This window comes from Oryzias melastigma, linkage group LG14 (genome assembly GCF_002922805.2).
Source record: "Oryzias melastigma strain HK-1 linkage group LG14, ASM292280v2, whole genome shotgun sequence".
Classification (NCBI taxonomy): Eukaryota; Metazoa; Chordata; class Actinopteri; order Beloniformes; family Adrianichthyidae; genus Oryzias; species Oryzias melastigma.
The window spans coordinates 14,878,472-14,890,836 of record NC_050525.1 but is presented as its reverse complement, the minus strand read 5'-3'; the positions used below and the strand labels follow the sequence as shown (position 1 = coordinate 14,890,836).

The window sequence follows — 12,365 nt, the reverse complement described above, 5'->3', positions numbered from 1 at the left end:
CCGTCTGATTGTGCTAGCTCTGTGTCTCGCTAGCGTAAATCATCACCGCTGCTACACAAAAATGTCTAGCAGTATCATTTTGAGCTGGATCTTAGCTCGAACGAGGAAGTGAAGAGCTTCCTGAGCCAAACTTTCATTGATCGTTTACAGCTGCGTTCAAATGAGCCGCCATTCACATTTCCTTGGTAACATCAAGAAGCTCCGTGAAGTCTCGCGGAGATTTTCCAGCATTTACAGACTGCTACCATGAATATTGAATGAAACTCACCAAAAATCCAGTGACGACTGATTTGACCACAGAAATGTTAACGCCGGCTCAAGACGCCATCTTCTCCTCTCCGGCGTCTGAGCTAGGCATGCTAGCTGGGCTAGATGAGGAGGTTTGCGCATGCGTTTAATGCCAGTTTAATTGGCAACGATTTAAAAGGAGACATATTTGGAAATGCAGAAGCGAATTGATTTATTATATTTGGTCTCTTTCATAAGAAAAATGCCACGCATACATGTTAAAAACTCAAAAAACACGATTTTCATCGGAAAGGGACTTTAAAGACCTACTACAATAAAAATTGTGCTTTTGTGGGATTTTTGTGTTGTGGGAGGACAAATATTAAAAAAGTAAGCTTAAAACTGCATTTCTGGGTGTTTTTTGGAGTATAAGTCGCAGTTTTTGCATAGTTTGGCCAGGGGTTAGACTTGTATGTGATTTAAAAAGGACTAAATAAATAAAGCCTGTGTTTTATTTTCCCACTAACAACCACTAGAGGGCACTGTAGGCGTGTAGTAGTATTTGCTACTGACAGAAACGCAGAAGTAGTGCCGCTCACTCCAGGGTTGAGTTGTTCCAAGGCGACAGACGATAAAGAATTAAAAAAAAATGAGTGATTTAAAGAGTTTAGCTGACTTGTTAGCCTGTTCTTTTATGCTATGGCTATCGGAAAAGTTGTTCATAAGTCGCGCTAATACTCTAGATTCCTGCTATGTTTCATAAAACTATCTATTCCCTTATTATGATGTGCCTTTCAAGATGAAACGTCCATTTACGTTCCTGTATTTTGTCGAATACATTCCTTCCAGTGCCACTTAAACTCCGGAGTGAGTCATTATGTGGAAAGTATGTTTTTTGTTTGTTTTTTAATTAAAAACATAGATGACATACAGTAAATAACAAAAAACACCAAACTGTACATCAGTTGTTCAAAATAAACGCCAGGGGGAGATACACACTCAAAAATGAAATTATCTTAAATTATAAAGCTGAACGAGATGACATGTTTTAATTGTTTTTCTGTTTTTACTGGTGGAAATAGACTGTATGTAAAAATCTAATTTGGGCCAATAAATAAAAAAGGGAGCTTTATTGTTAAATTTAATTTTGTGAATATAATGCTTTGTTAACAAAATCAGGAGATTTATTAAATAAAATTGAGACAAAAATGTATAATAAAAAAAACAAGTAAGATGTTTTGTCATGTTAAAGTAAGCATTCACATAAATTAAAATGTGAATACATTTGAGTTTTTATCAGATGTGTTAATCTGTCCCCAAAAGTACAGCAGTGTTCCCCCACGTTAGCATTTCTTTATTTGCGGTTTCACACATTTGCAGATTTTTTTTTTTCCATCACGTGACTCTTTCGGTTCGTTACAAACAACTCAAGACGCTTGTATGAAATTTTTTCGTCCAAAGGAGGTGCTGTGCTGCCGAAGTATATCCCTGCAAAGCGGAGCCCCCCCCCCCCTTCACAAGAGGAGTGTCCCCTCCTCTCTCCATGCCCCTGCATGGAGAAATGGCATCAGCTGACTCAGAAACAGGCGAAAAAAATCTTGATATACTAAAGAAGATAATTGCAGAGGATAATTATCATCTGGAGCAGGTGTTTATTACTATTTACTTGATGAAGACTGACGCTCCTCATCTGCGTCATAGTGGCCCACGCTGTTGCAGCGGTACAGTCTTTTGTTCTGAATTTTAAAAAAAATCTTTTATGTTGACCAGTACTCCAATGTTCTTTTAATAAATGTTTTACAAAGCATGATCGGAAGTGTTTTTGATTAGTATAGATCAGTAACAGACATCCTTCGGTTGCGGAGGTCGGGGTTCACCGTATTCGCAGATGCCTCTGGTCCTTAACCCCCAGGAATAAAGGAGAAAACTGTATTTCTTTATTCAAATTTTTGTGAATCATGAGCAGACAAAAAACTGCAGTTTGAAAGAGAGCGTATTTGTGACATTAAAAACACGCTGGGCGGGTCACAAGCTCCCCGCTCAGAAGGGAAGGGTCTCGCACACAACTCAGAGGCAAATTTCAATGAAGTCCTACTGCTCTGCAGAAACTACATTCTTGAAAACAACAGAGATTTTTGATTTTCTCCAAAAAAAAAATGGCATAAACATTTAAAAAAAACCACTGGTAGCTTTTCAAAATTGATCAAAAGACGATTGGAGTAAAAATAGGCTATGACTCATTTAGGAATGAACTGACTTCACACAGTATCCACTTTTTTTTTATTTTCCAGACAATATCTCAACACAGCCACACTGACCCAATAGTCACAAGTATTTCATCATACATGAAATTTCAATGCATGTTTTGGTTTTTCTTTCACACAAAGAAACAGTCTGCCCAACAGGAACTTTTCCAGTGATCCTATAAGCTCTTCACTAAAGGTGCAGGTCGATGTAGGTTATGAGTATGAGCGAATGCGCGGTAACGATTAGGAGGTGGTGGTTTTGTTGTTGAAAGGCTGTAGAGTTAGAAGATCCACTCAAACTGAGACTATTTTCTACACGACTCGGACGGAACGGATCGAGATTGCTGCAGTTTTTACATGCAGTGCAGGTCTGTACACAAACAGACGAACGACTTCACAAGGATAGGGTAAGAAGACAGTCTGTAGGAGCAAAACCCTGCCTTAAACCGCCAGACGACCATCAACCTGACCCATCTATTTAAGCCGGATAAACCATTTAGCACCGTCTTCACTCTTTGGACCTCCACCGTTCACTCCTCCTGTCGACCTATAGACTCCCCTCGCTCCTTTATTCTTCATTCATGTACTATATATCTACTATATAGTAGATATATATATATATATATATATATCTACTATATAGTAGATATATATATATATATATATATATATATATATATATATATATATATATATATATATATATATATCAAATTACCCATAATTCCTATCAACACTCCTCGTAAATTAATTTATTACTTTCATCCATAAACTGTCCTCCATTTTTTGTCTATCTTTTATCATCAAACTTTTAGGCTAAAAGAAAGAAAATCGTGAGGTTACGATACTTTAATCCAAAAGCTAACGTACCACCGAATAGTACGAACGTTTTTCGATCAAGCTAACAAGAAGGATCACGATAAAGATTCTACGGTTAAAAAAACAGGGTGCTCGTGTTTTGGAGTTCAAAAGCATAGCCAAGCGGTAGCATTCGGCGATGTGTCACAGCACTGCAGAAGACCTGATGGGCGAAGTTTGTCGTCTTTTCTTTGCACAGTCTAGTTAAGTACTCAGTGAATCAAGACACATTCATGGTTTCAGTATAGGTTCAGCCAGCAACATGAATGGTATAAAAGTGCTACATAAAAAAAAAAAATAAAGGAAATAAAATGGAAAAAAAACCTTTTGAACTAGTCTTTCCCTTTTGGTTGAAGTTTTGGTGTAAGTTTGTCATTAGAAATGTCTTAAAACTTTAGAAAATTAGTATTAGCACTTCATTGGCTTTAAAGAACTTAACTTTAGGTTACTGCTTTGACTGGGTTCAACAAACATAACAGTGTGGACGTCGGTTGGGCTGAGTGTCATTGCCAAGATACTCAATGGATTTGTTTTTGATTAGCAAGTAATTTCTAAATTTCTATTCAGAACCAATTATCTAGTAATTAAAGTCATTTTTTAGATAACTAGTATTAAAAATCACAAAATGTGGAATAAAAAAAATTACTAATTTATTTTTGCCTAAAAACGCAAAGAAAAATTATTCAATGGAAAGTTAATTCTATGCATTGTTGACTCTTAATTAAGGATGAATTCAACAAATCGATTTTTAAACCCAGTTGTTCGTCACAATGACTCATCAGCTTATGGCAATGAAGATCGCTTTTACAACTGGAGTAGAGGTGTTGAGTTGTGCATAACATGAGGCACTGGTCCATGCTTTGTTTAGGCCCTTCTACTGCGTCTCCCACACGTTGTTGAGTAATTTGACCACCTCCTCGTAAATGACAAAGACTATGGCGACATCCAAGCAGACGCGACCGAGCCTGGGAACTGTGCCTTTGTAGAACCTGCAGAAGAAAACGAGGTGAGGCAGTTTGCGGTTGAAACCCGGTCTGAGAAGCCATTTTGTGGGAGTTACTCACGCCTGCAGTCCTTCGTGCTTCAGGATCTGGAACGCACAGTCCATTGTGTTTTTGTAACGATATGCCTCCAAACCCTACAGTGAAGTGAAAACAGCCTTAAAGTGTGTGCGGAACAAAGCTTTTAATAGCAAAACTGATGAAAAGAAACACTGAAACTGAAATGTTTTCTTGTTGGTTGAAGGATAAAATGTTCTTGTTTTAATAGGATTAATGTTCACCAATAAGAAAAGGTTGTATCACAAGGGTCTGTGCCCTCGACCAATGTTAATTAGTCATTAAGCAGAAATTCTATTGTACGCCGATGATACTTGGCTATACTTATCTATTAATCACATCAATATAAGCCAGGCTTCCACTTTGGTTTCTATTTTAATTCTGTCTTTTTATGTTTCGTTTTGTTGGAGGATGGGGAGGTTTAGGTGGATTCTGTGTATTTTATGATTTCATTTTTAATAGTTTTAAGCCTGTAAAGCAAACTGTACTTCACTGTTGTAGGAAGAGTCTCATGTAAATAAAACGGTTTGATAATAAAGCTACAAGCAGCCTTAATAGTAGACCTGAAAACTGTAACTGTTTAATTATACTATATAATTAGGTCTCCAGTTCTACTGTGAGAAACCTCCCTTTCAATAATACTTTCTCTTTTTATTATACTTGTACAGAAGTTTGGTCTGGTTGAGTCTGAGTCACGCCTTTAGTAAGTCTTTTTTAACTTTATTTTGGGGTAGTTTTCTTCACTACAGACCTCTCTTCTGTCAACTTTTTCTAATCCATGACCAGTTTTATTATTGCTTGTCAGAGATTTTAAGCTACATTCAAGAAAAAAGTCTACAAAACGCACGTTTTGCACTTTTGCGTTCAGAATTTTCACATTCACACGTCGCTACACAAGTTTTCACGGCCGTTTCCTACAAAACATACAAAACACTGAATGCGCATTGAAAGTTAAACCAGGTTGAACTTTGACCAGTCAGGGACTCTGATTTGGTAATGACGTATAGATGGCATTCCTTTTCATTCACGAAAGTGCAGACTCTGCACATTTGCAAATGATGATGGAGGTTGCGACAGTCCAGTGTGAACACCATGGACTAAACGCGTGTTCTTGAAGGTGCATCAGATGTCTGCCGTTAACATAGCTTTATTACTTTTCAGCTGTTGGATTATTCTCACTAACAGAACTCCATTCACAGTAGGTGGTTGGGAAGTTCGGTTCTGCTGGAGATTTCTTAATTAAGCAAGTTATACCTCTGTGCAACCCCTTAATGTAAGCAGCTGAATTATGCTGCCTTTATGCAACATTATGCATCAAACTGAATAGAAACAGTCTTGAATCAAAGGCTCTTTTTTTTCTTGCTTTAAAAAAGGTCATTTTTTTTTTGGGTTCTCACAAAAACTTAAGAAGACTTGATTATGAATAAAAAACGCACTACATACTGGGCCACTTGTCAAATGGTAAGTTTGTCCCTCAAAAAAGAGAAGCTCAGGATTCATCAAAGAAACTGACAGTTGTAATAAGGAGAAAGCTTCCTACCTGCATCCTGGTCTTCACCACATCTAGAGGCGTATTTCCAAAAACGCTGGCCGCTCCTGCCGTCGCTCCAAACATCGCTGTGACAATTGGGTGCATTTCTCTTCTGGGATCATCACCTTTAGAGGTTTTTTTTTTTAAGTAACCCATAATCCAAAAAAAAAGGAACTAGACTCAATTAAGGCCAAAAGTATTGTAGCCACAGCCATAAAGTATATTATTTACATTTATGTTAGGTAAAAAAGAGACAGGTAGCCTCACCTTTGTACCAGTTCCTAAGGGCGTTCATTACATAGAACCTGATTGCCTGATTACTTCCTTGTTTTAGCAAAGTTGGCGTTAGACCCTGATACGTTCCCCTTAAACCTACATAAGACAGAAACATTATTATTTAAAACTCTTGTGTAAGTCATAGACGTATACCAAAGCATTGTGATTTCTTACCCTGTTCTCGGATGATCTCGCTGACGCCGTGAAAAAAGCCTCGGTAGCGAGGCCGGAGGGAGCACTGGTCATGAATTAGCTTAACCTGTGAAACATGGGAGAACCGCTTTAGTCAAAAAAAAAAAAAGATCCAAACAAAAACACAGGATTAACCTCGACCAACCTTTAGAGTCTCCATTGGACAGACGATCAGAATAGCCTCAGCGATCCCCGCTCCTAAACCGCACAGGAGGCTCCGCGTGTTGTCTAACCGGCCTGTGGCGTCCCGCATTGGGTTGCTAAGTATCTCAAATGTGCCAAACCTGTAAAAAAAAAAAAATGTATACAACGGTAATACTTTATCACTTGTATTATGGGATTGCAACTCTATATCTAGGCAGTCATATCAAGATGTTTTCCGTCAGTGCATTAATATAAAGTAGCAGTTGGAAATTTACAATTAGAAATGATCAAGAAAATACAAATGTCATCTTTTTAAAGCTGAATCTGTTTAGAGAAGACTTATAATCTGTTTTATTATAAGAATCTGAGTTTTTTAGGACTAAAAGATATGTCAAAATCTCAAGATTGTAAAAAAATACATATAAGCATTATAAAATATGTGAGGTTGAAGACTAAAAAATTGGCATAGGACCAAAAAAAGTCAACTTTATCAATAACCCCATCAGTCAAAGAGCTTTTACAACAAATGGGCGGGAAATTATTATATTGTTATTTAATTTGGTTTTACACTGCTCTCTTGAGAGTGGAGCAAACCAAACAGAGTTTATTCATGAAAAAAACTGAAGTCCACATCTGTGATTTCACATCCGTAAGACAAAGCAGACTTTCCAGAAAAATAAAAGTTGGTGTGCACCAAACAGCCCAGTGTGAACATTCCCTCAATTACATTGTTTAATTATAGTGGTCTTTTAAGCCTAGTTTGAACTGAGCGGTCTGTTTTCGTGGTGCATGTGCGGTGTAGACCGCTAGCATGCAATTGTGTCATTCTAGTGTGACGACTAAAAAATGAATAAATATATAAAAACATGAATACTAATCTTTTGATTTGTATAAGGAAAATATCAAAGTAACAGGAAAACAATCAAATTTTCTTCTTTGATTGTTTCGGACGATACTTCTTTTGCCACTGTCAGTAGCAAATACTTATACTCAGATGCAGCGCCCTCTAGTGGTTGTTAGAGAAAACGACAGCTAAAGACCAACTGGTGTTTACTGGGAATTCAACAAATATATGAGCCTATTTATGCCTAAACAACACAAACAAACAAGTCACTCCTTAGCATAAGTCGCACCCCTGGCTAAAGTATGAAAAAAACTGTAATTTGTACTCCGGAAAATACGGATCATCATGTATAACAGGAATGCTTACAAACATCGGAAACGTTAGCTGAAACGAGTGCTATACTGGTGCTTTCTAATGTGGCCATCACTTTCTGCCAAATCAACGGGTGGCTAAGGCTGCTCCACCGCAACTGTTTCCCTTTTCTATGGACCTACAACCGATAAGGGCCCCCGAGAGGTACAGGTCGGTACTGTTTAATGGGTCCATTTTACAATGAAAACGCACAAAATACTGGACCGCACCACTCAGTGGAAACAAGGTTTTAGAGTATATTCAGACTGGAAAGTTTGTTGGTCTGGACTGAGTCCTGGGCCATGTGTTTGGTCTGTATTCTGACTGCCGTCAACCAGACATTTCTGCTCCGAACCAAACTTGTAAGCAAAACCATGTGACTAAAGATATCTTCGGTCATTGGCCAGGAATTACGAGGGCGGGGCAAAGCAACTAAAGAAAGAATAGGAAGTCCTGCGTTTTTCAATCCTTGTCGAGAAAGTTCAATTATTCGAACTTTATATTTCGCTGACCGGTTTTCAACGTCTGTACCAACGTCAGGCATGACATTTGCTACGGTGAAAGACTTTAGTTAAAATATTATGATCATTTTATGAGGAAATGCTAAAAAAACTACAGAAAATATGAATTTAAACATTTTAAAACTATAATGTTGGTGTGTTTAGCTTTTCATATATACCGTATATCTTCCAATAGTAGCCGGTCTCTGATAGACGCCGATCTCCATTAAAAGCCGGGTGTAACACGTGCTGTTGTTATTAGACGCCGGTCTTTAATGGTAGCCGGCCCGGCCAATTCATACTCCTAAACACTAGGAGGCGGAATTGCACTCTGAAGCTAGTGCCGTCTGCCATTTAAGCAAGAAAACAAAGAAGAAGAAGAAGAAGAACAACAACAACAACAACAACAACAACAACAACAAGAAGAACAAGAAGAAGAAGAAGAAGAACAAGAAGAAGAACAAGAAGAAGAAGAACAACAAGAAGAAGAAGAGCGTCTTTCAGGCTGGTGGTTGTTGTTGTTGAATTTGTGTGGAACAAGCCCTTCAAAGATCAGCTTCGAGAATTTTATGACAAATGGATGCTCGGGGACGAAGATAAAGAGTGGACATCCAGCGGGAATATAAAAGCGCCCGCTCTGCGTTTGCTGGTTACATGGATAGCTTCAGCGTGGCAAGAAATCACCCCAGAAGTGATCAGAAAATCCTTCAAGATCACCAATCATCAATGCATGCCATGGATCTGAGGATGATCTGATCCACAGCCATGTCATGCTGGGAGAGCAGAACTTCAAACTGCGCGGCAGACTGCGGGAGCAGCTGTGCTGTCATCACAAGACGCGGAAGATGAGGATGAACCGGAAAATAACGAAGCAATCATCTCCGATTCAGACAGTGGTGAGTACTGTTGTTTATTGTTTTTATTGGATCTCTTGTACCGGCATGCTAGGGTTCTGAGCTTGTTGCATTTCCTCATGTTTTGTAAGGGATTAGTCGGGCCGGTGAATGCTTTTGTGAAGGAGTCGGGCTGGTACCGGTACAATGCCAGCGGCATTGTGGCGAGAAAGTTCTAAAAATAAAATGTTTTTGTTCCCGTGGCTGTTTTCTGAGCCAAGTTGGACGTTATTGCATAACTTAGTGATTTTTTTGGACTGATGGATGCTTTTGGGGAGGAGTCGGACTGGTCCCGGTCAGCGTCTTCGGCATTATGGCGAGAAAGTTGCGGAAAGAAAGTGTTTCTTATTCTATAGCTGTTTTTGCTGATTTTAATTTCATCCTGTTACCTAGTGAATTTGTTGGACCGATGAACGCTTTTGTGGGAGAGTTGGACTGGAACAGACTAGCGTTTATAGCATTTCTTGACAAAAAATCGTTCCTGTCATATTACCCAGTTTCTTGATGCTAATGGTAGCCTATTACCTTATTGTTCTGAAAATTTTAATAAATCTGGAAATATTATTGAAATGTTCATCCAGTGTTGTCTATATTTTGTGATCGAGTTTGAACCAATTAGCCATCTTCATTCTGTGTGTGGCGGAATAAACGCCGGTCTCAGATAAATGCCTGTCTCTTATAAAGGCCGGGCCGGCTGCCAAATTATTGGAATAAACGCCGGGGCTATTATTGGAAGATATACGGTATTATTTTGGGGTGTTATTGCTTTGCTAAAATGCATTTCAGTATAGTTTTGAAAGGAGCATCATAATATATGTCATTATCAAGGAGAATTGTTGTCTGGCTCAACACAATTTAGTGGAGCATTTATCCTCTATTTTTCTGCCTTTCAGTGAAGCTGAAGTGGTTTGTTGCAGCTCCAAATTAAAGGAGTTTTCACCTGACAGCAGATTTGGGTATTGACCCAAAGAGGAGGGAGCTGAGACCCCGATACAACCCTCTGAGGCCGTGATCTTGCACTGTCAGCTTCACACAATCACCTGCAAGCACACAAAAAACATGATGCCAACCAGGCTGGAGCAGAAAACACTGTGATGTCAGGTGTGTGACATCATGGATGTTAACTTGGCCTGATGTAGACCTCTGTGACCTACCGATCCCTCTGTATCGAGGCGGGTTGGCTCTCTCATCCAGCTGCAGCTGAGTCTTCACATACTCTGTGGGGAAGGTGATGCATATTTCTATTCCTCCTGCTATTCCACCTGCAGGACAAAAACATCCACTGTGGATAACTCTGGTTTATTCCTGGATAATTTAGGATTTTGATCCCAGTTTATTAGCAATTATTTCGTATTGAAACACGGATCTGAGGGGGGAATTGGGGCAAAGGCAGATCTGAAGCAGCCTCTTTTGACCCACTTCTGCGCGGACAGCCATGATGCGCGACAGATTGAGATTAGGTTGCAACGAGGCGAGAATCCACTAATCTCACTGAACGCATGAAAACCAATAAATAAATCATCAACCTGCAAGGATCGCTTTTCCCGGATGCGTGATTTTCCGTCCTCCCACCGCGGCGGCGGCCAGCGTCCTCCTCGCCTCCGCGGCCGTGCGCTCGTGCGCCGCGGGAGAGGCCAGCCCCGCCGCGGCCGCGCGCTGATGGCACGCGGAGCTCGGGCCGAGCCTCCTGTCGCAGGGACCCTCGCGGACGGAGAAGGGGCTCAGTAGCGAGGACATGGTGACCGTCGGGGTGTTATGGGAGGAAGGGGGGAGTGACGGTCAAACGCAGACAAAGCGGGACTAAACAACACTGGGGAGGCGGGGCAGCAATGTGGCGGCTCAGATCAGGTGATCGGAGCAGACCACGCTCCAATGTAAGCACCCAGTCACGTGACGAGGCCTGACTGCTACAGCCAATCGCGTGAAGGATGCTGCTGTACCACCGATGCCTAACATCAGATTGATAACAAGACGATATATTGATCACACAAAGACCTCTGTGGGACTGAACCCCTGGAGGCTTTTATTTGTGGGTGACAGATGGAGGGGAGTGAGCATGCGCAGACAAGGCAAAGTGTAGCCCTTGTTCTGCAAGTGTCAAGATACTTTTTTAAGCCAGAAAGGATGAGGTCATCACTAATTCCTATTATACATATAAAAATAAACTCTGCCAATTAAAAAATGTTGCATAAAGAAACATTAAAAAAGACTGATTTTGGGGGGTTGTTGCTAAATGTCAATAATCCATTCCTCCATTTTAATGGGGGGTTGCTGGAGCCTATCCAAAACACTGTTGGGACAGGTCACGAGTCCGTCAAGGGACTGAACAAAATCCATCCATCCATCCATTTTCTAACCAGTTCAACAAGTTTTGGAAACATGTGGTTGCTGGAGCCTATCCCAATCACTTTTTAGGGTTAAAGCTGTGTACCCCTTAGACAAGGAACCAGTTCATCATTGGGCTCAACATGATTCATCCATCCATCCATCTAAACACGCCCAATTCCTTTTAGGTTCATGGGGTTGCTGGAGCCTAACCCAGCCACTATTAAGTGAAGCCAGGGTACATCCTGGACAGATTACAGCCCATCACAGGACTAAACATAATCATTTTTTTAATAACAAGGTTTGGAAATATTTTTAAGGGCATGAAAGGATTTCTGCAGCAGTCAAGAGCTCTGCACCTGACTGAGGAGTTTTTACTCGTGTCTCAAAAGCAAAGTACTCCAAATGTCTTAGGTTTAAAGGATGAGCTTTCAAGATGACTTTTTCAGCTCCTTACCAGGATTTATATCTGGAAAACTACTACAGAAGAATCCACAGCTTTTCTTTCAGTCTTTGGGTTATTTGCAGATGCTGCACTCTCTGGCACTTGAACTTTTTGCTTTTCTTTTATAAGCCTAGTTACTTTTCCAGTAGGTCTTGCATCTAATACACTTCAGTTTTACCTTTTTTCAAACTCTACTTTTTGTCCTCCATTATTGTTCATCCTCTCTGTCTGTCCTTGAAACACCCCTACCTCCCTCTTCTCTTTCTTCAACGGTAATCCAATTTTCACTGATACTCTCGGTCAGCAGCGCACGAGGAGGCTCCTGTTAACCCAGATCACAATGTGTCCACTATACATGTAATGTTTATCGATTTCATGTACAAATTTGAAAAAAAAAAAAAAAACATTATTTTAAACAGCACACAGTCACTGTATTTCTCTCAAATACACAAAATTCTGTGATAAAATGAAACT

General features: G+C 40.0%; 1 protein-coding gene across 1 annotated transcript; it reads right to left on the bottom strand.

The window, feature by feature from the left end:
• Positions 1-3,536: 3,536 nt before the first annotated feature.
• Positions 3,537-11,082, bottom strand: slc25a1a (solute carrier family 25 member 1a). Its single transcript, XM_024266082.2, has 9 exons — positions 10,648-11,082; positions 10,276-10,383; positions 10,062-10,161; positions 6,535-6,673; positions 6,372-6,456; positions 6,189-6,293; positions 5,931-6,046; positions 4,397-4,470; positions 3,537-4,321 (listed from the first exon to the last, which is right to left on the bottom strand). The coding sequence occupies exons 1-9, from the start codon at positions 10,856-10,858 to the stop codon at positions 4,207-4,209; spliced, it is 1,053 nt and encodes a 350-aa protein (XP_024121850.1). The 5' UTR covers positions 10,859-11,082; the 3' UTR covers positions 3,537-4,206.
• Between the last annotated feature and the right edge of the window lie 1,283 nt (positions 11,083-12,365).